The 26,504-nt window shown below is 41.6% G+C and overlaps 1 protein-coding gene across 2 annotated transcripts in view; it reads left to right on the top strand.

The window, feature by feature from the left end:
• The window catches only part of LOC126235866 (luc7-like protein 3), a 150,831-nt gene that overhangs the window by 22,652 nt on the left and 101,675 nt on the right, over nt 1–26,504 (top strand). Inside the window, exons 3-6 of one of the 2 annotated variants that reach the window (XM_049944769.1) lie at nt 6,532–6,738; nt 16,746–16,907; nt 18,599–18,777; nt 18,871–19,020. In XM_049944769.1, coding sequence (XP_049800726.1) covers nt 6,532–6,738; nt 16,746–16,907; nt 18,599–18,777; nt 18,871–18,874 — 552 coding nt within the window. In that variant the 3' untranslated portion in view covers nt 18,875–19,020. Of the gene's footprint in view, nt 1–6,531; nt 6,739–16,745; nt 16,908–18,598; nt 18,778–18,870; nt 19,021–26,504 lie in introns of those variants that run through there. The other variant, XM_049944768.1, reaches the window with a different exon arrangement.

Below are 26,504 nucleotides of genomic sequence, written 5' to 3' on the forward strand. Positions count from 1 at the left end.
TCATAAGAACATACACTTTGAATAAAAAGTGGTCAAAATCTTGTTGCAATCCCTTAAAAAGAAACGGAGACTGAATGATTGACCTGATCTGGAATACTGAAGAAAGAATGAAAATCTGCACTTTATGTAGATAGAACTTATCAGTGAAAGAAAAGCGAGTTGCTGATCACTGAAATCTTACGGAAAGGTACAACTGAGTTGTAGCACGTCTTATGACCCTGAATTTGTTAATTCTGAAGAAGGCTTGCATTAATTGAACCACTCGTTGGATTCAGTATGGAAATCCTCAGTAATAAAGAAATGTATCAGCTCCAAGAAATAATGCAAAGATAAAGCTGATTAAATTAATTTGAAATTAAGTGAACCTTCTTACAGGGAGAAACAGGTGAAAATTAGAAAATATGTGACTGATGGCACACAACCAGAAACTATTGACTATTTTAAAGACAAGTTTCGCATTTCTAATAGAAGTGAAAAGTTTTTAGTGCTGATTTCCCTAACCAAAGTAGGCAGTACACTCATTTAGAAAGAGTTTGGAGTAAGCAACTAGATGGCAAGGAAAACAAAGTGGAAGAAAAGAGCATACACTCTACTCTGTACCCTAAGCCTGGATAGTCCTTGACTGCTAAATCAGTTCTGCTAGTGAAAGAGTTTTATTGTAATGATAATAGTAGCAGGTGAATGCCTGACAAATAGGATTACATTTCTATGGGAAAAGCTGGCGATGGAAAGCGTATGTATGTTCAAAACAGATTAGCTTTAAGAAACCAAAGAGAAATGTACAAAATTGGCTGTATTAAGGCCAAACAATTGTATTACAGCTGGAGCTAGTGGGACTCGTACTGTTTGCATTTGTACAGTTCATCAAAATGTGAAAGTAATGATAGCTGGAGCAAATGTGAACATAATGTAAAGAAGGAAAGAATCACACCATTGGTTGATTTCGCATGGACTGACCCATTATTCAGTCTTTTTTTCTTTTCTTTTAGAAAACATAATAGCTTTATTATTTGTAGTAATGAAGAATACAGGGTAATAATGAATAACAATATTGTTACAACTTAAATGCACAGTGTGTATTGCAACTATACTCCACCACATAATTTCTGCACGCTCTGTAAAATTAAAGCTTGATTCTTCATGTACTTTCACTTTTTTCTTTCTAGGGACAGCATCCTTTAATTCCTCTTTCTTCCAAACCATGTTTGAAACCAGTTCTCTATGTTTTGGTGCTTTAAGAAACTCTTTCAAATTTATCACACAATTTTGCAACTGTCAGGAAAGCAGTGACGACGACACTGGTAGCTTGAGAGCAAGGAATGAGTAGTTTTCCTCTGCTCACATTCTGTATAAGGGAATACATTTCTTGTTCATCTGAAATGTTATCTAACACCAGAACATGACACAAAACTCACATTTTGTATGTTTCAAAACAGAGTAGCAACAATAACTTGCTATATATGTCAGAATAGGCAAATCTTCATTGCAATTTTCAGAAATTTCTGATGAATTAACTAAAATTTCATCATACAGGGAATGAATCTCAATGCCAATAGTTCATGCCTCAGAGAAAATATCCTGTATAGATTGTACGCTGATCTCACCAAAAACAGTCGATTTTAAATTTAGCCTAATTACAGAGTGTAAGTGAAGCTTCTTTTCTACTTTGTACACCTGCCTGATGCTGACGTACTGACCTTCACATAATTGCCTATACTTTCCAAATCTCTCTTCAAGAATTATATAAAAGCCTGTGTTGTTTGGATTAATGCTGAATATGTTTCTTTTCTTTAGTAAGCCCTCATGATATCGAATGTTTACTTTTTCCCGTATACTTAGCCTTTCTAACATTCCATTAAGATATGCATACTCTGGGACAGCTGCTGAACATTGTTTTATAGGGCACATGAATTCATCATTTAATCTGTTACCTTTAAATGTTTTCACATTAGCTGTTTTCCACCATTTGACAAACAAACCAATGTAATTTGGTGTTTCTGCACAGTGATGTAAGAAGCGTTTTGAACCCAGGGTTTGAAGGGCATTAGCTGTGACATCACTGAAAATTTGCAGAGCTAGTTTAGAATTTGGTTTTTCAAAGTTATTCAGTTTCATTGCTTTCAAAGTCAGACCATAACAATGGTTTGCCAGTTTTTCATGTTCAAGGTCATACAGCTTCATTCAGTAGTCAGTCATATTGCATGCATTGTGGGATAAATCGTACAAGAATTATTTTTTGCTTTAACCAGTTATGTCAGGCGCACTTCATAATGTGTACAGGGATAGTTACAAAAAACAAAGGTCTTGTTAAATCTTCGGAATGGTTATATACGTAAGAGACTGAAGAAGGATTTGAAAATGATGGCATTGCCTTTCTATTAACAGAATTATTATCTGAAATTACAGACAATAATTTGAATCATGTGTCTTCAAGACCCAATATATATGATTACTCTTTCTGGGGACCTAAGTTAATACTAGAAAACACTCCTTGAATTGTTGATGGATGAGGGCCTACAAAAAAACCATAATCCCTATTAAACCTATAAGCACATGGAGAAATGCTGTAAGATAAACAAGAAAATGTCACGAATGAAGGAGTATATGTAAGATCCTTTGATGATAGTAACTTCAACTGTTAAGTGTATATTTTTGCTCTTTTCATACTCAAATAATTGAAATGTCTGCATTATTTCACACACACAACTCAAAATTTACTCAATATTATTTGCTGCATTAATCTGCATGTCAGCTTTTTCCTCACAAAAGATTACCTAATTCAACGATGCTTGAAACCCGTGTTAAAAACTCTTCACTGTTTAGACCTAACTTGTTTGTTTGCTTGTTCAAAACAAATACTGATACATCAAGGATTTCACTAACAAGAACAGGATATTTTATCACAGGAACAGTTTGAATGTTAGCAAACAATACAGAGGTAGGTTTTGTAATAATACTCCAGAAGTCAGATAATTTTAACATTGACAATTTGGCCTTAACTCACGCACTTTCCTTCATACTCTCCTGAACAGCAGCCTAAATATTTTAATTTAATTGTATAGATAAAAAATCTACTCACCATGTGGTGGCAGAACACGCATATAAAAGCTGGTTGTAATTAGGCAAGCTTTCGGAGCCAGTGACTCGTTCTTCAGGCAAAGGGTTGAAGGGGAAGGAAGTGGGATGAAGGAAAAGGAATGGAGAGGTCTAGAAAAAGGGGTAGATCTCGGGAAAGCCGCCCAGAACTGCGGGTCGGGGGAGACTTACTGCACAGGATGAGAAGGAAAGACTTGTTCTTATATGCCTAAATATTTCGCTCTTCACATTTCTCTCTCTTCACCTCAGGACCAAATCTGTAGCTTACAGGTTTTCTCAAATAGTGAGGGCAGTTTGGAAAAACAGATGGAACTGCTGTTGAAAGCAGACTTGGTCTGGTGAGTGTGTGAGGAACTTCTGTATTTCTACTGTTATCTTGAGATGTTCTTATACTTTCAGTAGGGTGAAAATGTTGTTCATGCACCTATAACCAGTAACCCACATGATAACTATGGAGATCAGATTATCACAATCATAATGAAGACTATCTAATATTACTGAAGGACTATTGTAAAATAGTTCTTGAGAAACTAACATATTTGTAAATGTTAAATATTACATTTTATAAATTTTTCTGATATGTATTTATGAACTGTTAGCTGAGTTACCATAATGAATTCAGTGTCTGACCATTCGTATTAGGCTAACTGCTCTTTCCCAAGTCCCACTATTCAAAAAGCAGGTTGAAATCCTTATTCCTTTTTTGCAATATATTGAGCACTGTAATTACCATATTCTTTCTGAGAGCAGTTCATTCATAAAAACAGACCCAAAAAAACTTAACATGGAAAACAATAAATTAACCTGCTCTAGCAAGTAAGAACACATCCTCAACACCTAGTACCTGATCATGGAATGTATAAGACTGATCAAGCCAGAGATAAATTGGTCTCGGTCATAACAAAGGGCATCAGAATGAAGTAGAAAAGAGACATTAAAACTAATGAACAAAGTAGACCCAGTGTAAACACTGTACTTCCCTGCAGCATAAATTAGCTAATTTTGTTACATATGAATGTGCAGTCCTTAAGGAGTTAAGTTACTGATCTCCAGTACTGGCTGAATGAAATCATGAACAGCATTCTATGTTTGAATGAATGCTGGAATAAAGTAAAGAAATAGGCTTGGTTGTATAATTTGGTTGTTCAGTGACAACAATTTATGTTTTTGAAGCCTCTGCTATGACACTGTGCACTCAGAAGCGTCTGATGAGGAAACATTCGCAAAAAGTTCTCCAGTTTAATTTTAATGAGTGCCAAATACAAGCGTTATAGAATTTTTGTCACAGGATATATTAACCCAGAAATAAGAGTAAAGAGAAAAAAATGTGATGTGTTTCCTAAATGTGTTAAGGTCAATAAATTTCTACTGCTGAAATGAAAAATTGACTAGGAAGGGAGTGTGCCTTGACAATTAGCAATGTGTGTAGAAATTAAGTAGAATGTGACACCATCAAATTAAGCATACCTGACCATTCTGGCATATGGCTCAAAACTGGAAACCTGCTTACTGACAATTCCAAGATGTCAGCTACATATACATAGTTCTCAAAGAAGGGGACACTGAAAGAATGAGAAATTACTTTTAGCTAATTGAGTTGCCCAATAGACTAACCAGTGAGAAAGATGGTAATGAATGCTTCTTTACGTTCATTTCCATCATGAAACGCACTAGGCAGTAACTGCCCTCTTGTTTCTAAAAGATGCAAAACTTGTGATAGTCACAAACCACAATACAAAAAAATGGTATACACTGCAACGTAGTAAAATGAGGATATTTTACTCATGCTGAAAGACATAACTGCTGACAGTTGAAAGAACAAGAAAAGCTCTATAAGCTTAAGAAAAACCCACATATCTAAAATTAAAGCAGCAAGAGTCAAAGTTGATGAACAGTACTTTAAATCTGAAAAAAACTGTAAAGCACCTAGAATGTGGTAAAAAGTGAAATAAACATGGGACAGGAGGAAATCACTATCTCGATCAACTGTAAGACTCTCAATGAGTATTTTGTGAATTCTGAAAGTTCCCTTGTATCACAAAGCGGCGATACATGTGATTTTTTTTTCTGGGGGGGGGGGGGGGGGGTGTGTCTCCTCTGCAGTCACAGAGTAAAACGGATAAAAGATTCACTTAGAGAAGAATTGGTGCTACAGACCTTATCTGCTCTGTAAACAAGCTGAACTGCTCCAGAACAGAGGACTGTCATGGGCTCAGCAACAATGTTCTAAAATGTGTAATTGTGGAAATTAGAATGTCAGTGCTCTGTCTTGTTGACTTGTTGATAAAATTATTGATGATAGTACTTTCCCTGAATGCCTCAAAATTACAGTTGACAAAGCCAACTGCATGGTAGACATGCTGAAGAGCTGACAGACCTAAATATTTAAAACTGCTAAACACAATGCCTTATTGGATTTATATGAGTGGCTCGTTTCACATAGTAATAAACCACAAATATGCAGTGCTCCAAATCAGTAACATACTGCCAAAACATTAACACAGTAAGTGCTAGGGATCGTATAAATTTGAGTTTATGCTTCACATTATCAACTTCATAAAAATTTTCACTCTCAGGCCGCCTTTGCACATGGTCACACAATATCTGTAAGGTATTTGTCCCTCCCTAACAGAAATAAGTGCTGTGTACCACAGAAATAAAATTAAAAGCATTGTAAAACGGCTACATTGTGCAGCAATCACGCATCCCTATGCTCAGTTTCTCAGCACAACACGAGTTGCTTCCTTTTGTTATGACTACTCTTGGTATACCCATCTTGCTGTTCACAGGCAGCACACAGGCCTTCTCAATCTATGTGGCATTGCAGATATCCTAACAGTGTCATCAGTAACCAGTTCAAGATGGTAGTGATTTGATGAGAAATATTTGGACCATATCGCTTTTCCACTTTCTTGAATAAAATATTTCGCTGCCTTTCATGACCAGAGACGGCTACACAGGATCTGAGCAAAAGGGGAGGTGGGGGGGCTGGGGGGAAGAACTCTGGGAGAGGAGGAACCCCTATTTATCTTGTATCCCCTTACCCTCTTAACAGATAGGTCCCTCTTATTCTGGAGTCTGAGTGATCTGCGCATCCTTTTCAACCTTCCCTAGTGTACACACTTCACCTCCCCAGGGAATGAATTATTGGTTCTGAAAGCTAGGATACTGTTTTGAATTTTTATGTGCAGCTATTGGCAGTACTTAAATTCCATTTTCTAAAGGTGAATATTGTCCAGCAATTCTCATAGTTTTTTGTTTTGTAGAATGGATTTTCCATATAATACAATTAAAATGCTCTGGTTCTTTTAAGTGTTAAGATTTTTACCTCTACATTGTGTAGGTCTTGCTGGCTGCTTTATTTTTACTGTTTTCATCCACACGTAAAACTTTTTGTGTATAAATTTCTTATAAAACATTACTCTTCCGTTGCAGGTGTCCTTGTCACCGGCTCAAACTCAACGCAATGAAGAGCAGATTGCATTCCTCACTGAAAAAATCAATGGTCTTGTAAGTGAAGCAGAACAAATGGGTATTCAGGGAAATGTTGAACAAGCACAAGGACTTATGAAGCTATGTGATCAGCTAAAAGAAGAACGTGAGCAGTTAAGAGGAACCAATGAAAATAGTCATTGGCAGCAAGTAAGTGAAATACAAATTAAACATGGTTCAAAAAATTTCTGTCAAATCTCCCCAAGTCTGGTTAGCAACTGGAGAAATACATTATTACTCTGTTGCTTAACTTATAAAAAATATTGATAACAAGCATGTACCGATATATTTTACCTAAGGGCTCTGTTGAATTTTACAAACAATTATTCATGGATGTGCAACAGAGAATATTTTGCTATTTTGTATATTAACTCGATTTAATTTGCTTGAAACATATACTGGTCTTTAGGTGTGTTTATACGAGGTCAGGCAGTATATAAAGATAAGCGGTTAATCACTTTGGTATCACGTATAGAATGACATACTTTCACATTCTCATGTCTGTATAACTCATGTCCTGAGATGACACAGGTCCCAGAATAGTGGTGGAAGGTGATGATCTAACTGCAATCAGTCTGTAAGGTAAATAGTAGATACGTCCAATAGGATTAAATTCCGTAAAGCATGCTGACTGTGGTTCTTAAGTGATACTCTTATTTTGTAATCTTCCTTGTAAAGCTGTTTGATTCTGGACCTTGTTGTCCATAACAAGGAAATATGCGATAAAGTGCACGTAACAGTGCTGACAGATGTTGCTGGCGCCCCCAGGGGCTCAGCATTCATTTGCTGGGTACGGGCTTGGCGACCCCGGGGTTCCTGAGCTGGGGACTGGTAAGCGCCGCCAGTCCCCTGTCACCGTAAGCTCTGAGCATACTTCAGCGACCACCGTGCGGCGCGGCGGTGGAACGTTGTGTGTCTCAGGGAATGGGGATCTTGGCTTGACCGCCCGGATCGCGAGGATGGAATAAACCTCTATAAAAAAAACCTCAATCTCAAGGTGTGCTGCACGCTGATGAGATGCATGGCTGTTGAGGTGGAACAGTCGATAGCGGGCAAACTCTGGGGAACCTGCCGCACCTCAGTTGTCTAAGGCTTACCTAGGCACGCGGGGCTCTGTCTAGGTGGACTTCTAGTTCACTAGCTGCTCGTGGGACCGTGATGGATCCTTCAAAATCCTCTTTTCTTCCTCCCAGCGGAAAGGGTGGGCCGCTGGAAGGTTCTAACACCCAGTCTCTTAAGAGGGCCCGTGCAGTCAGTCCCCCTGACTCCGGCGCTTCTTTAAAAAGTCCAGTCTTAGGTCACAGAATGCATTCTGGTAATCCGAATGTGTTTCTCGTTGTGAAATGGAAGGAGGGTAGTTTTGAGTAGGTTTTGCCCTTCTATATACAAAAGGGATTGGAGGGAATCTGTGGCTCCTTAAAATCGGTGAAGCGCTTATGTAAAGGGACCTTGCTAGTGGAAACTTCCACTTCCCAGCAAGCAACTAACCTCCAATCTGCTACATTCCTTGGAGAGTATGCCATAGACACTGAACTGCACAGCACCTTGAACTACAGCAAAGGTGTTGTGACATGCCGGGATCTAGTTGATATTCCCAAGGAAGAACTGCAACGTGGGTGGGCTCCAGAAGGTATTGTTGATGTCCAACACATCATGAAGAGGGTTGTTGGCACTCTTGTCAAATCCGACTCCTTTATTCTAACCTTCAGTAGCACAAAACTTCCTGAACATGTTAAAGCTGGCTTCCTTTACCTTAGTGTGAGGCATTATTTCCCGACCACAATGCGCTGTTTTAAATGCCAGCGTTTTGGGCATACCACCTTAGGCTGTAAAGGCGAAGCGACTTGTGGAAACTGTGGTCAGACTGCTCATGAAGGAGTTGGTTGCTCGTCTCCGGCTGAATTTATTAATTGCTCTGGGAACCACCCTGTTTGGAGTAGGGACTGCCGAATATTTTTAGAGGAACGCAAGGTCCAGGAAATAAAAACAACCAAGTGTATCCCCTATGGTGAGGCCAAGAAGATTTATAAGTCGATGCAACCTCCCACATTTGCTACATCTTTTGCATCCCTGGTACAGAAGCATACTCCAAAAGTCGATGCCTCAACGCAGACTGAGGTGGTGAGTGTTTGCACTAACACCTGCAGCTGTCAGTGCACTTGCAACGCAGCCAGTGTTTCAGAGCCAGTAGCCCCTACTCGAACGGCAGACAAAGGTACAGTGGCGAACTTGGTCCAGCCCCTCGCGCCTCCCACAGCTGAGGTTGTTCCCAAGCCCAGTGCGCCAATTACCACTCCCACATCAGCTCCCCCAAAGTCCACCAAACCACAGAAAGCTACTGTACAGCAGCAACAGCGGGTCAAATCCCGTGGTAAACCATCTGACCATGCTGATGTTGTTTTACGTGAGCCTTCATCTGACTCTTCCCCAGAGTTGATGGAGTACGATGTATGTGTGGGGCAATCATCTCGTCCCACGCCTGCCCCTCCACCTGCTGCGGTCTCCCCGCCCCGTCAGAGAGACAGGATGAAGATGCTACCCCCAACATAGATGGCTCCCATACTCCAGTGGAACTTACAAGGGTTCAGGTCGCATGTGGAGGAACTTTGTCTACTCTCTCAGGGTAGACCACTGTGTCTCTGTCTCCAGGAGACGTATTTCCATCCATCATACTCCCCTGAGATACGAGGCTATTCACTCCACAAAAAGGACGACCTGCGTGGAGAGAGAGCTAGAGGCGGCGTAGGTATTTTCGTCAGGACGGACTACCACTCCTCGCCTCTCTCACTTACGACGACTTTACAGGCCGTCGCTGTGTCCGTGCATGTGCGTCATCCATTGACTGTATGTTCACTTTACTTGCCCCCACATGATGCTCTTGATGAAGCGGCCCTCACCGACCTTCTTACACATCTCCCCCAGCCATTCATTATTTGTGGTGATTTTAATGCCCACAATGTGCTTTGGGGCTCTGCAATTACCTGCCCCAGGGGTAGGGCAATTGAGGGGCTTCTCCTGTCATCCTGTGCCTACTTGCTCAATGGAGGACAGAGTACTCATTTCTGCACGGTGACTGGGTCGTTCTCTGCCATTGATCTCTCGCTTTGCTCTCCAGCTCTTGCCGCCAGTGCTCACTGGGAAGTGGTTGCTGACTTGCACGGCAGTGATCATTTCCCAATCTGGATTCACCTGCCAGATGGCGTGGGCCCCGAAAGGAGACAAACACGATGGGTGCTCAGTGGAGCCGACTGGACACTTTACAGCCAGTTGGCCCAATTCGAACACTGTGCGAATGTTGAGGTGTGGGTGGATCATATTACCAAAACGGTCCACCACGCCACTGCAGCATCCATTCCACAGTCCACAGGACACCAGAAGAGGCCACCTGTGCCTTGGTGGAGTGCCGAATGCCACTCTGCAATCAGGACCAGGCGTGCGGCTCTGCGTCGGTTCAAGTGTCGACTGACTGCTGAGAATCTTGCAGCCTTTCGGGTGGCGAGGGCAAGATGTCGCCGCATTATTCGTGAGAGCAAGAAGAGGTCGTGGCAAACGTTCCTGAACACCATTAATCGTTCCACCAAAAGTTCCATTGTGTGGGAGACCATCAGGAGAATTTCTGGCAGAGGAGGGAGGTGCCCCATAGCTGCTGTAATGACTAACGGCACTCTCCACACGGATCCGCGGGACATTGCCCAGACTATGGCAGCGTATTTTGCCACAGTTACTGCAACAACCAGTCAGGATCCAGGTTTCCAGCGCCATAGAGCGGTTGCTGAGAGATGTAGTCTGAACTTCCAGTCCACCTCTCATGAAGTTTACAGCTGCCCATTTTCTATGTGGGAGCTGGATTCTGCATTGTCTGGAGCTCATGACACATCCCCTGGTCTCGACAGGATCCATTACAGTATGCTATGGCACCTCACAATGCGCAACAGAGAAATACTCCTCGCACTTTTTAATGCCATTTGGGCGTCGGGTCACTTTCCTGACGCGTGGTGTGAGGCAGTTTTAAATCCTTTTTTAAAACCTGGGAAAGACCGCATGAGCCCAAGTAGCTACCGTAGTATTGCCCTCACTAGTTGCATAGGGAAGACCTTGGAGCGGATGGTCAACCGCCGCCTTGTCTGGATATTAGAATCCCGGCAACTCCTTAGTCGCTTTCAGTGTGGGTTCAGGAGGTTTCGTTCCACCTTCGATAACCTTGCCCTCCTGGAGGCGGCTATACAACAAGCTTTCCTACGCCGTCATCACCTTCTAGGTGTATTTTTCGACATCGAGAAGGCCTACGATACCACTTGGAGGCATCTCATCCTGGAGCAGCTTCACGAATGGGGTTTTCATGGTTGTCTTCCTCTTTTTATTCAGTCTTTCCTCTCGCCACGATATTTTAGATACCGAATTGGTGATGTCCTGTCTGATCGCTTTGCGCAGGAGAATGGTGTCCCTCAGGGTAGCGTTTTAAGTGTGACTCTCTTTGCCATCGCTATTAATAGCATTACGTCCATAGTGAAAAGTCCTGTCCAGTGTTCTTTGTTTGTGGATGATTTCTCTTTGTTTTACTCTTCTTCAAGCCTTGCAACGACAACTCGTCAGTTGCAACTTACGATTAGGCGTTTGGATGACTGGGCGCAGAAGAGTGGTTTTAAGTTTTCCACCGAGAAGTCTGTATGTGTTCTTTTTAACCGTTCTCGTTCGATTTTAACCTTTCCTGAGTTGAGGATGAGGGACACTATTCTTACTTTTAAAGACACTGTGAGATTTCTGGGGCTCATTTTTGACTCGAAGCTCACGTGGTTACCTCATCTTAAAGACCTGAAACGGCGGTCACTTAAGGCTTTTAAGTATTTTAAAATGTCTTAGCCACAGTACATGGGGAGCTGACAGGACTTGTCTGCTCCAGTTTTACAGGGCGTTTGTGCGATCTCGGCTCGATTATGGGTGCACTGTGTATGGGTCTGCGAGGCCTTCTTACTTAAAGTTGTTGGACGTTGTGCACCATGAAGGTCTTTGGTTGGCCACTGGGGCATTCCGAACTAGCCCCATACCAAGCCTCTGTGCAGAGGCTGGTGAACCGCCACTTCATATGCGGCGACGGCTACTTACAGTGCGCCAGGCGTATAAAACTTTGTTCACACCATACACCCCTGCATACCATACCGTTGCTCAGCCTCCTCTGGCACGATTGTTTCATAACCGGCAACGTGCGACGCAGCCCTATGGGATTCGCGCACAGGATTGCCTCGGTGCGATGTCTATGGCTGGTCTTCGTGTTTTATGTCGCGGTTGGAGCAGATCTCCACCTTGGCTCCTCCGGAGACCCAAACTTATTTTAGATTTGACTAATTTTAAGAAAGATGGTACACCTGATTTTACATTTCAATCTCTGTTTTTTAACATTTTAGATGTGCATCACGGTTTCACTGTCGTTTATACTGATGGCTCCAAACAGGAGACTTTCCTTGGCTGTTCTGTGGTGTTCCCTGATGATGTTACCCGGATTCGCCTCCCTGCTGAATATACCATTTTCGCAGCGGAGCTCCACGCGATCCTGAAGGCACTGGAGCAGATGCATCGTGTTCGGGGCGATCGATTTCTTCTCTGCTCCGATTCTCTTAGTGCCTTACAATCACTGCAGAACCTATACCCGACTGAGGAGATGGTCCAGCTGATACATGACCAACTGTACTTGCTCCAACAGCGGGGTAAAGAGGTATCCTTCTGCTGGGTGCCTGGTCGTGTCGGCATATGGGGCAATGAACAGGCTGATCGGGCTGCCAAGGAGGCCTGCAGAGAGCAGGATGTGGTCCAGTGTCCTATCCCCTTGCAGTCAGTCATCGCTGCACTCCACAGGAAGTGCATGGAGTTGCGGGAGGACGAATGGCTGGCGGTGACGGCCAATAAACTGTGGTCAGTAAAGTCAACCACTCGGCCGTGGCGTTCCTCCTGCCGGTTGCTCAGGCGGGAAGAGGTGGCCCTCACACGTCTTCGGATCGGGCACTGTCCTCTGACGCATAGCTATTTATTACGGCGGGAGGATCCTCCGTTTTGTGATGCTTGTGGTGTGCACATCTCTGTCCAGCACATTTTAACAGACTGCATTTTATACCGTGATGCAAGGGCAGAAGCACAAGTTGATGGGGATCTGCCTTGTGTTGTAGCTAACGATGAGACGTGTGTGTCTAGGGTTTTTAAGTTTTGTGATGTGTCTGGACTCTGGCCTAAACTTTTAGGCTGGAGGTTTTAGTGTATTGCAGAGTGGCTGACTCCTCCCTTTTTTCCTTGCGGTCAGCCAGCCACTTCCATCTGCTACATTGTTTTAGCTCCCTCTACCATTTTCTTCCTGTGTTGTCCATGTTTTACTGCTGACGCCCTGCTTCATCCCACGCTTCGGTGTGGGTGAGCACCTATTTTTCAATGATTGTTCCCCATGTTTTATGTTCCGTTTTATGTAAATGTTCTGAGTTTTTTTTTTTTTTTTTTTTTTTTTTTTTTTTCTTGACACCCGTCTCACTATGATACTGAACGGGCGCTGAAGACCTTGCTGTCGTGCGCCCACAAAACCCCTCTACTACTTTACTACTACAGATGTTGCTGGCAATGCCTTGAGATAGCTCTTAGTCACGTGACAGTACACAGTAACCAGTGGGAATCACTGGATCTAATATGTTCTTATTTTTGAAATGAAGAGCAGTAACTTCCATTCATCTGGTTATCTAGAATGTTAAGGTTGGTTACTGATTTTTATATATTTTTTGTGTTGCATGTTTCTCAAAAATTTCTGGAAGTTTGGTGATATTGTTTTGTATTCCAACAGAGTTGATTTAATTTGTCAAGATAAAATTGTAGAATGGCAGTTTGAGTAAGGTCTTATTACTAAACAAAGAATTTAGACAATGGAAAATCCAGAATGGGTTTTAACAATAATATGAAAAGGACAGTTGCTACTTAGCATAAGCAGAGATGCTGAGTCGTAGATAGGCTGTCGCAAATACAGCTTTTGACCAACAAGGCCTTTGTCAAAAATGGAACACACACACTTGCCCGTGCATGACCACAGTCTGTGGCAGCTGAAGCCACACTGCTAGCAGCAGCAGCAGTGCATGATGGGTGGGGGCAAGGAGGGGGTTGGGGCAATGGGGAGGAGGGATAGCAGGGTAGGGGTGGGGGAGTGTACAGAGATGAGGTGAGGGAGGGTGGGCAGCTAGGTGCATTTGGGAGCTTAGCTGGAAAGCAGAGGAGAGGTGGGGGAGGGGGGGGGGGCAGGAAACGAGAGAGGTAAAAAGTGTGTGGGTGGAATATAGGGCTGTGTAGTGCTGGAATGAGGAAAGGAAAGGGGCTGATGGGTGAGGACTATGAGTATCAAAATTGAGGTCAGGAGGGTTACAGAAAAGTAGGATATATTGCAGGGAGAGTTCCCACCTGCACAGTTCCTGTAACACTCGTGGCCTTGATCTTCATTAGTCATTGTCCTCACCCATCAGTCCCTGCTCTGTTCCCATTCCAGCACTACTCAGTCCTCGATTCCACCCACGCTCTTTTTACTTCTTTTCTGCTATCCCCCACCCCCCATCCCACCACCTCTCCCCCACCCTCTGTCTAAGCTCCTGACTGCACTTAGCTGCCCATCCTCCCTGCACCTCATCCCTGCATGCTCTCGAGCAGCACTCACCATCCCCCGTCATTACCCTGCTATCCCTCCCCCATTCCCACCCTAGTCTCCTCCTTAACCTCCACCCAGTTGCCTCTCTCATCACGCACTGCTGCTGCTGCTCGCAGTGTGACTTCAGCTGCCACAGACTGTGGTCATGTGTGTGTGAGTTGCTGTTGCGTGCGCACTGGTGTGTGTGTGTGTGTGTGTGTGTGTGTGTGTGTGTGTGTGTGTTATAACTTGTTCCCAAAAGAAACAAGCATGCGCTTCTGACTGTACTGGAAAATTTGTTTTTTGTAATCACTACTTCAATTACAGTCAGACTGCCATTTTGTTGATTTTAACAATAATGTTTTCTTTGCAAATGTCTAGATTTCCAAGATAATGATTAACTTGAGAGTAACAGCACATCTTAAAGTTATGTTAATTGACTAGTACAGCCCAAGGTCTAGGTTAGGTTGGACTATGACAATTTGGTTGTGACTTGGCGAAGCAAACAAATTTCAACACAAAATTTGACTACCATAATACATTGCTGGATAGCATAGGTTGAGATAAGCTTTCGTATTGGCAATAAACTGCATGTATTTCTTATTTCTGATTTTACTGAAAATTCGATGATCTTGTCCACTTACAACTTAACAGAACGAAATACCCCATTTTATTTCTGAATGAGCACTCTCATTGGTTAACAACAGTTGTCTTGGGATTCATCGTATTTCGTTGAGGCATATTTGTCTATTACCTTCGAAAAGTAATCATGTTCCAAGGTTTTGGTTACATTCCGTCTTATTAGCAAAGCTTAAATTGCTACAAGTGAACAAAATAATAGCTAAATATATTTATGAAGCAAAGGAAGTTACAAAGGAAAATATCATTGACTATCTGCTTCTGAACATGATTTGTCATGTTGGCTTCTTGTGATCGATCACACGAACCATTACCAATAGCAGCATGCCACAGAAAAGCTGGTGACAGCATAAGTGACTTTTGGTATCAACTGTTTTTTTAAGTGTCAGCACGTTGAATTGAACTGTTGCCTATTTTATGGAAATTGAGAGTTCTATACCAAGTAAATTAACTTTTTGCTGCTATGGATTGTATACACATCCTGCTATGCCACTCGCCAGGTGCTGTAGATGTGTATATGCATGATGCTTGGGTTTTCTTTCATGCTGCTGATCTCTAACTGCTGTGGAAGAGTTACTTTCTTATCTCGGTGAATAAATACGTTTCAAAGTACTTGGCATAGAACATCTGTGTTTCAGTTCTTAACAACTGTTCCCCTTTCATGTCGTTTGACTCTTGTAACTGCAGTCTGGTTTCTGTACAAATTGAAAATAACATTTTGCTCTCTGTATTTTATTCCCGCTACCTTCAGAGTTTCAGAATGTAGTCAAGTCACCATTATCAGAAGCTTTCTCTGAATCTTCAAATGCTATAAACATAAGTTTGCCTTTATTCAGCCTGTCTTCTGAGAAAATGTGTAAGATCTGTATTGCCTTGTGTTTTGCGTATTTTTCTGGACCCCAAACTAGTCTTCTCTTAGATCATCTCCTTGCTTTTCCTCGCCCGTCTAAATAACTTAAGTCAGTAGTTTGCAAGCATGGTGGTTTGTTAGTGTGAACAGGTCTACTTCAGAATTGGAATTTTTCCTATTTGAGGGTGTTTCCCTTGCCTCTTACATATTGTATACCACGTGAAAAAGTTTTATCATGGCTGGCTGTCCCAGAGATCTTAATAATTCTGAGGAAATGTCTACTCCAGGGACCTCGTTTCCATCTATGTCTTTCAGTGCACCATCAAATTCTTCTCACAGTATCGTATATCCCATATCATCTTTACTTTCTTACTCTTCTCTTTCTATGCTATTGTCCTCAGATTCGTCAAGCGGTTCTAGGCGCTGTAGTCCGGAACCGCGCGACTGCTACGGTCGCAGGTTCGAATCCTGCCTCGGGCATGGATGTTTGTGATGTCCTTAGGTTAGTTAGGTTTAATTAGTTCTAAGTTCTAGGGGACTGATGACCTCAGATGTTAAGTCCCATAGTGCTCAGAGCCATTTCCTCAGATTTGTTTTCATTGCATTCATCTTCCATATATTCTTTTCACCTTTTAGCTTTCCCTTCTTTGCTTAGTACTAGTATGCCATCTGAGCCCTTGATATCCGTTCAGCATGTTTCTACAGCCTTGCATTTCTCCTCTAGCTATTCGTGCTTAGCCATTTTCCGTTTTGTGCTAATCTCATTTTTAGACATTTATATTTGCTTTCATTTACTTCATATACCGCATTTTTACATTTTCTCCTTTTGTCAATTAACCCATTACAATTGCACACCTCTTATCCATCCTTTACTCACCACACCACTTACACGAGAACTGCCACACAGAACTATTTCCATATGTTGTCACATGACCATCCTTTCTCTGTTGTAGAAACCATCTCTAAATCAGCTGCTCATGGGAATCTAATAGATATGTAACACAGAGTATATGTTTATAATGCTTGCAGACAGCTGAACTGGCGGCTTCACAAGAGAAACAGATGGAAGTCTGTGATGTCTGTGGTGCATTTTTAATTGTTGGAGATGCACAACAACGAATTGATGATCATCTGATGGGGAAGCAACATGTTGGTTACGCCAAGCTTAAATCTGCATTGGATGAACTTATGGTGAGTTCCTAGACAGTAATAGCATATATCATAACCAATAACTTGGTTTCAAGTGAATATACATCATGGATTTTTGTGTGCACTCACTCTAAACATTCCTGTTGTCATACTTTACCATCACATGCGGAAATATGTGAACTACACTCATAAAAAATTCATGACTTTGAGGTGTGTCCTTGCATTGGATCAGTACATAAGTTCGTGCCATTTTTACAGTGCTAACAACACAGGTTACTGTGTGTTCTATTTTCAAAAGTAACAGTGAGTACCTATTCAGTACATCAGCAGTTTTTTCATTTCATTTCTTGATAGCAATTTCTGTGATCAAGAATGCCAGTTTGGTTCCACTAAAAGCACAATTTTTTTAGGGTATTCATCACCCTTCACATGGGGTGTTGCTTTTTTTGATAGGCAAAGCTGTTCTTTCCTCTTCTTTAAGTTTGCATAAAGGCACCATTTCTTGTCACCTGTAACAATGTTTCCAAAGAATGGTTTGTGCCTATGAAAAGCCAAATGGTAACTGGCCAGAAAACGCAAACATATGGTTATTTGTAATTTTTGTTGTTGTACCTGTGCTTGCCTTTATCTTTTTTAAAGCCCAACTGATTGTCATCTAGCACATCCTCAATTTTCTTTTCCGTTCTTCTGTATATTATTCTTGTCAGCAACTTGGATGCATGAGTTATTAAGCTGATTGTGCGATAATTCATGCACTTGTCAGCTCTTGCAGTCTTCGGAGTTGTATGGATGATATTTTTCCAAACCTCAGATGGTATGTCGCTGGACTAATACTTTCTACACATCAGTGTGAATAGTTGTTTTGTTGCCACTTGCCCTAATGATTTTAGAAATTCTGATGGAATGTTATCTATCCCTTCTGCCTTATTTGATCTTAAGTCCTCCAGAGCTCTTTTCAATTCTGATTCTAATACTGGATCCCCTATCTCTTTAAACTCCTGTTTCTTCTTCTGTCACTTCAGACTAATCTTTCCCCTCAGAGACCTTCAATGTACAAGGTATTAAGTTGAGCAACATTACTCAAATCGAGCAGTTTATCGGATCAGAAAGCTCCTTGTATAAGATGATTTCCACCAAGGAACCAACAGCAAATTCAAATTGCCAAGACCACACAAATGTTCCATCTATAGATAACACCCGTGTCCACAACTATTAAATAGGCAAAAATTTAAAAGGCTACCAATCACTCCATGGCACGTCAGATTCAGCCAGAGGGCACATACTGCCCACGGACTCTGCGCGGCTCACCCCCCCCCCCCCACCCCCCCCCCCCCCCCCCGGTCCGACTTCAGAACACCAACTAGCCATCCAATCCGCTGCTGCTTCTCACTGCCCATCATGGCTCCACCACACACCCTGGCACCATGAGCTCCAAGCCGCAAGAAGTGACGTACACCAGGCGCGTGGGGCTTGCTTTCAAAGAGGGACCAAACCGTGGCTCATGAGCATCATGAATCTTTGTGTTTGTACTGCATTTTTATTTAGAATTATAAAATAATGCTGGTAACAACTATGTTGCGTCTCATGAGCATCTTTGATAGTTAGTTTTAATTTTGTTACTCATACTGCCAACTGCTTTAATTTTGTTACTCATACTGCCAACGGCAGGTACCTAGTAGCTAAGGATTTTCACTACTTTCTTTGTGTAATTTGAATATTGTGTGTTGCTTCAGACAGCACGTCAGAAAGCTCGTGAGGAAAAAGAAAAGAAACGTGAAGAGGAAAGAAGAGAACGGAATCGATTGAGGGAAGAAGAAGAACGGAAAAGGAATCGTGAAAGAGGCAGAGAAAGGGATGAACACCGTAGAATGAGAGAAGAGGAAGAGAGACGATCACGTTCTCGAAGATCCAGGTTTGTAGTAATTTATTAATTTGTTGTTTCTGTATTGATCTGAAAGATGAAAGAATTCCCCATGTGTAATGATTATTATTCTGCATGTACTAGGTAAATGTCAAGAGGAAGCACAATTATGTGTACTGAAACAAATGAAAGTTGCAGTTGTGGTTCTAGGTGTTACATTCATACGTAACACATGGGACTGTCTCCCTCTTGTCATTGTAATGGTTACACTTTGTCTAAGATCAGACAGAAGTTTTTGTTTTCCTTTAATAATAAAACTTGGAGCATGCTGCCTGGCAACTTGACTCTGCTTTGTATTTGTACATTTACTGAAACCTGCTTGAATATTTCGTCCTATACTTTCCTGTTCAGTGTTTCCTATAAAATTTTGTGCAGAAACAAACTTTGTATATTCTGGAATCTTTGTCCTCACCTTTGTGTTTTCTGGGTAGAATTTATCATCTGTTATTTCTATAATTTCTGAACCAAATTTTTAAGTCTTTAACATGTTTAAGAAAGACAAATGACAAGATCTTGAGCAGTCTTTGAAGTGATGTGTGCAAACCCATATTCAGTATAATTTTGTAATTGTACAATTAAAAAAAAAAAAATCCATTTTCTCGTACATGACGTTCCACATTTTCAGTGATCTGGCAACCAAGAGACACTCAAATTGAGAGCGAGACAACTATTAAAGATGCTTAGACGATAGACATAATTTTCGTTCACTAAAATACTTGATAATTCCACATAAAAAACAGCACGAAAATAAAACACATTATATTACTAAGTGACTGTCCCGGAATCCCAGAACCAGCTGAAGGATGAGTATATGACAGCTTCCAAGGGCAACAAAAATTTTATTCTTAAGATTTCACATAATTATTGACCAAATTTAAAGATTCATAATACTGTCATTATCTGCTCATTAAGAGGTATTATGTATTGTTAGAAGTTTAACACAATAAGACAAGTATTGCAGTTAGAAACAGTTTTAAGACAGTGTAACTGACAGCGTGCAAATACCTGGACTTTTTTCACCCAGTACTTAAGAATCGGATCGCTTAGTAGTTTGCAACAAACTTTACTCATAATTTCAAATTTTAATGAAACTGTCTTTCTGACACCCCCAGGAAACGATGAAAGGAAAAAGTTTATTGCTTATTACATTTTCGCTGTTCATGCAGTAAAACTTGAGCATCAGATATGACATTTTAATTAATACTTCTTTACTACTGACTAAATTCACAACACAGTTTGCAGACAGTATCCAAATATACCTGCAATATTATATCATTGCGTGATTCACAATCCAGGAGATATGATGCGATAAACATTGAGATGCATGAAAAATTTGCTGTTGCTTAACATGGAGAGTAAATTACCTGACTTTCTTCATCCAGTGTTTTACAATGAGAGCAGTTAGCGACTTCCAACAAGTTTAATGGCATAATTTCAAACCTTTTCAAAGAGTTTCTCAGTTATATGCATAACGTTGAATATTTAAGACTCTGACTCATTTGTAAAGTTATTGGACATTTGGAGCTGAGCTATACATGAGAGAGAGATTCTTTAAAGAATCGGGGATTTACTTGTTAGTACTAATTAGAAAACTCACAAAATTATGTATACTGATGTATGCACTTAAATTAACTGCTGCTTATATTAACAATTCATGTGTGATATCTTAATTACCAGATTCTGTTCCAGAAATTTGTATTAATCCTGGGTGATACTAAATGCCAAATAGCTCAGCAAGCTTAGCCAGCTTATATAATGGGAAATTTGTGCAATAACAACTATATGCAATGGGATAGATTGTTGCCCACCACCGTAGACAAGGCATTGAACAGCAGACACGCATATTTCAAAGTGGATTAATCAATTGGACAGTCCTCCTCCACATGTAAAAATCCCCCCCCCCCTTCCACACACACACACACACACACACACACACACACACACACACACACACACACACAAAAGTCGGGGCTTAGAGTTGCACAGAGGCAACTGGTTATGCAGAGAGAGAGAGAGAGAGAGAGAGAGAGTGTGTGTGTGTGTGTGTGTGTGTGTGTGTGTGTGTGTGTGGAGGACTCCATGAAAGCTGAGTCTTACTTTTAAATGTGCAGGTCTATTGCCAGCATCCAGTTTATAGAGTGACTAGCAATCTAGCCTATTTCATATTTTTTTAATGTATCTACAAGGTGTGTGAGAAAAATAGTGAGTGACAACACTGTGAGCGATCTGGCAACACTGTGCTGTTCTTCTTGTGTAGACCGGTGGATTCATCCCTAACAGATGCTCAGTCAGAGTTTGTTCTGTACAGCCATCAAGTGATTTTCGAGAATGCCATCAGTGAAACTGTGTTTGTGTTGTGTGTTATGAAAATGGAACAGCAAAATTTAGAGGAACGTTACGCAAACAGTTTTGTGTTAAACTTGGGAAATCCATGAGTGTGTCCTTTGAAAGTTGGAACTGGTCTATGGGGAACATTTCTTTTCAAGAGCACGAGTTTTTCACTCGCACAAATCATTTTTTGAAGGCTGAGTATATGCTGAAGATGAACATTGCTCAGGGAGACAATCAACATCACAAACCGTTGAAAATATAAAATGTGTGCATGCTCTTGTGAGATTTTCGTCTGGTCAAACTGTCAACCAAGTGGTATACAAAGATGTAATTGAAAGGCTCAGGAAAAGGGTGAATAAAGTGACACCGTACATTGGAGACATGCGGATGCTGCATCTTGACAATGCCCTGTGTCACAGAGCCCCTCCGTTACGGTGTTCTCTCCCTCAGAAGGCATTCCTGTAGTTCTGCAGCCCCCCTATTCATTTGAGCTGAGTCCTTGTGACTGTTTTCTTTTCCCAAAATTGAAAAATGTCTTAAAAGGACTGACATGTTAAAGACCCTACCGGTTCAAACCTTTCAGTGTTGCTACCCAGACTGGAATGACGTTTCTGCTGTGTACATTGGCTGAAAGGAACTACTTTGAATGGGACGATATTTTTATTTGAAGAAAATAAATCTCGTTAGTTTTCTCACACAACTTGTGTATTACGAAAATCCACAGTGAAAGATCAATGTCAGTATTAGAATAGAATGCTACTCACGACATAGATGTGGTGTCAAATAGCTGGGAGGCACATATAATAGTAGCCTGCTCAATTTTAGCTATTGGACAAAGTCTTTAATTAGTTTCTGATTGCTAAAATCTAACAGTGTGTTATTAAATGTACCTGTCTGCTGCCAACCACATCCTCTCTGTGGTGATTAGCTTTATTCAGTCTTGAGGTTTGCGTTTTTGTACCAAATTTCAATTTTTTGTGAATACTCAAATTTTCATATGATTAATTATTAAAAATGAGAATGTTAGTTTTATTAAAAGATTATGAATCATTATTGATTAATTAACATTTCTGTTTGATAGTAGATTTAAAATTCAAATAAAATTTAAAAAAAAGAAAAGAATTGGTACTAGACAAAATATAATTAGTGACTTTGTGACTGCGGGACTTAAATATTATCCATCCATCTACCGGTGGCTTCATTCTTAGTTTCTCTTCACTTACTGAAAATACCATATTTTGTTGCAGGATTATCAGTCTGTAATGTGCATTGCCACTGAAAATATCCATTTAATTAAATTCCGTTGGGAATATACCTTCAAAAATTGATAAAGAACCATTCCTTACCTTGTATGGAAATAACTTTTACACACAAGCTGTGACACAGTCTGATGGTCTGCGTCTGTCATGATACTCTTCCAGCTACAGCTCTGAAGTAAATTCCTTAGAGATTGGGATGTATGCCACAGCAATACATCTATCAAATTCGCCTCGTCATGGAATACCGCTTTGCTTTTTGTGACTCATATATTGGTATTGTGCATCATTTTCAGGACACTGAATGAGGCATTCGTTGAGATGTACCATATGTGTGAAAACACGCGCACGCGCGCGCCTGAAACATCTAGTAACTTGGACATGTCAGGTGATTTTGATAATTTTTGCATTATGAGCATTACCACATGGTCCATTGGAACAAGGAACATTGGGTACAGAAATATACTTTGGAGCACAGCCTAATGACTATAACATTAAAAAATCACCATGGATGCACATACCAGTCTTGAAAGGGTGCATTGCAAGTCAGGTGAATGGTTTTTACAGTGAGGTTACAACTTCTGTCTCAGGTTAGTGATATTTTACGTGTTCATAACCAAACCCAAAACAGAATTTTGCGGCATCTTAAAAAAGAAATGTTCCAAGCACACTTTAATGTATTAATATGAGTGTCAGGATAATTTGCCAACTCATGGGTGGGGGTAACTCCAAAACCCTACCTCAAACCAAAGTATTGTAAGTGCACAAATAGTTCTGAAAGAGTCCTGCAAATGGGAGGACACTGTGTGACGTTCACTTGCTTTATTTCTTCGTTGATAGTCCTTGGTGTCAATGTATGGCATTGTTATGCTGGCTAAAAAATGGAGTGGAAATTCAATACTGACTACTGTAAATGATTTAGCTGACAGTTGTACAGCTTTGTTTCACAGTTCTTTACTTTCACTGCTCACAATCCCCCAGTATTACACAGTTATACGGTCAGTTCACTATTGGTTAACTTTTGATAAGCCTCATTGATAGTTTGCAGGCAAACATCAGCATTCTGCTACAATAGTTTTCTGTTGAACATCTATGGGCAGTAAATACCTAACCTCACAGTTCTTTCAGAATAATAATACACTATGTGTGATTTTATTTCTCAAATCAATTGAACAGACACTGTCATTGTTTTAACACACAACCTATTTGTGTTACACTAATTCCAATGTTAAAGCATTATTGTTATTCTAATGATACAGACTTCCCATCTGAAAATCGGCTGTGGGCAGACTGTCTCGGGACCAAAATTCAGCCATTTATACATCTTCACAATAATAGGCACTGAAACTATACATTGTTCAATGTTTAAGTTACAGAAATTGCAATTGAAACATAACTCATCCAATTAACTGAATACATCGAAAATTTCCTCCTCTTTAACAGTTCCTTCCATCACAAAGGTTAGGCCAAATTATTTGTTTAAATAATGAAATTAACAGATATAGTTATGCAAACAAGCTTTTTACAAATCTGGTAATTATTTTGGTATTAAATAAGGGCAGGCTTTGCTAATACATTTTCAAATAAAGCCAAAAAATACTTTAAGAATCCCAGTAGTTTTTCTTCCAAATGTTTATAATTAGTACACAATTTATATTTTTTTATAAGACCACAAAAGCAGTCAAAATAATTATCGCATACACGAAACTAAGCCCCAAATTAGATCTGGTGCTGTATTTTTTGGGACTGAGGGACAGCCTTTCTCTTTTATGAAAATGCAGATTATACTCATGTATGTTAGTAGTACTTAGTCAAAAATTAAAAAATGAATTTAAGGAGGCAGATGGCAAAACCAGAAAGGAAGTAAAGAGATCCCAGCTTGCTTCGTCACAACTGTTGTTAAATTTATAGGTTTGTAGTTTCTGAGCCTTGTGTATAATTTTAAACTGTCTTGAGTATCATATCTAAGGAAAACCACTCAAGATGAACATCTGAAATGTCTTAGTTTCAGGTCATGGGTCAGGTCTGATGGTTTAGCTGTAAAAGTGCATACTTGTAAATCAAGAGGTTTCAGGATCAAATGTCGATCGGACCTCAACGATGTAAGGATTTGCCAGAAATGAAATGTGGTTTGGATTCCTCATCAAACCCTTTCTCTGTTTGGATAACTGGGGCAGTTAAGGGACATGCAAGTTGCTGAAGTAATGACCAATTGAAAGACTTGGTCCAGGCCATTGAGCCACATGATGTTATTAATAGGTCATGTGTGGGAGACAGTTCACAGTTGCTCGAAATTCATAAAAGTTTTGTACGGCCTTGGACAAATTTCAGAACCCCGGTGCACTGTTCAGCAAGACTTACATTTTTGAAGATTAGTTACACTATTGATCATGAGAGAATTAAACCAACCATGAGTATATGCGTGGCAATCCTCGTACCTAGCTTGTGCCAAGACTGAGCAGTGGCCACTTGTCACCTGCACAGCTCCCTGTGATGCTTCAGAGAGATGTGATTGTCAGTTCTACACTCCTGGAAATGGAAAAAAGAACACATTGACACCGGTGTGTCAGACCCACCATACTTGCTCCGGACACTGCGAGAGGGCTGTACAAGCAATGATCACACGCACGGCACAGCGGACACACCAGGAACCGCGGTGTTGGCCGTCGAATGGCGCTAGCTGCGCAGCATTTGTGCACCGCCGCCGTCAGTGTCAGCCAGTTTGCCGTGGCATACGGAGCTCCATCGCAGTCTTTAACACTGGTAGCATGCCGCGACAGCGTGGACGTGAACCGTATGTGCAGTTGACGGACTTTGAGCGAGGGCGTATAGTAGGCATGTGGGAGGCCGGGTGGACGTACCGCCGAATTGCTCAACACGTGGGGCGTGAGGTCTCCACAGTACATCGATGTTGTCGCCAGTGGTCGGCGGAAGGTGCACGTGCCCGTCGACCTGGGACCGGACCGCAGCGACGCACGGATGCACGCCAAGACCATAGGATCCTACGCAGTGCCGTAGGGGACCGCACCGCCACTTCCCAGCAAATTAGGGACACTGTTGCTCCTGGGGTATCGGCGAGGACCATTCGCAACCGTCTCCATGAAGCTGGGCTACGGTCCCGCACACCGTTAGGCCGTCTTCCGCTCACGCCCCAACATCGTGCAGCCCGCCTCCAGTGGTGTCGCGACAGGCGTGAATGGAGGGACGTATGGAGACGTGTCGTCTTCAGCGATGAGAGTCGCTTCTGCCTTGGTGCCAATGATGGTCGTATGCGTGTTTGGCGCCGTGCAGGTGAGCGCCACAATCAGGACTGCATACGACCGAGGCACACAGGGCCAACACCCGGCATCATGGTGTGGCGAGCGATCTCCTTCACTGGCCGTACACCACTGGTGATCGTCGAGGGGACACTGAATAGTGCACGGTACATCCAAACCGTCATCGAACCCATTGTTCTACCATTCCTAGACCGGCAAGGGAACTTGCTGTTCCAACAGGACAATGCACGTCCGCATGTATCCCGTGCCACCCAACGTGCTCTAGAAGATGTAAGTCAACTACCCTGGCCAGCAAGATCTCCGGATCTGTCCCCCATTGAGCATGTTTGGGACTGGATGAAGCATCGTCTCACGCGGTCTGCACGTCCAGCACGAATGCTGGTCCAACTGAGGCGCCAGGTGGAAATCGCATGGCAAGCCGTTCCACAGGACGACATCCAGCATCTCTACGATCGTCTCCATGGGAGAATAGCAGCCCGCATTGCTGCGAAAGGTGGATATACACTGTACTAGTGCCGACATTGTGCATGCTCTGTTGCCTGTGTCTATGTGCCTGTGGTTCTGTCAGTGTGATCATGTGATGTATCTGACCCCAGGAATGTGTCAATAAAGTTTCCCCTTCCTGGGACAATGAATTCACGGTGTTCTTATTTCAATTTCCAGGAGTGTATAATCACGCATTCCATACTGTTGCTTCCTTTGCCACAGAACCATATCCATAAATCAATGGCTCTCATTTGATTTCTGTTCAAAAACTGTGGTGATACTAGGTTGGACCATTTCCAGTCCTAATCCAGGGTACACGTCAAGTGCCCCATGACTGCTACAAGGACCAGATTTATTTTACATCTAA

The sequence above is a fragment of the Schistocerca nitens genome, chromosome 2 (genome assembly GCF_023898315.1).
Source record: "Schistocerca nitens isolate TAMUIC-IGC-003100 chromosome 2, iqSchNite1.1, whole genome shotgun sequence".
Taxonomy (NCBI): Eukaryota; Metazoa; Arthropoda; class Insecta; order Orthoptera; family Acrididae; genus Schistocerca; species Schistocerca nitens.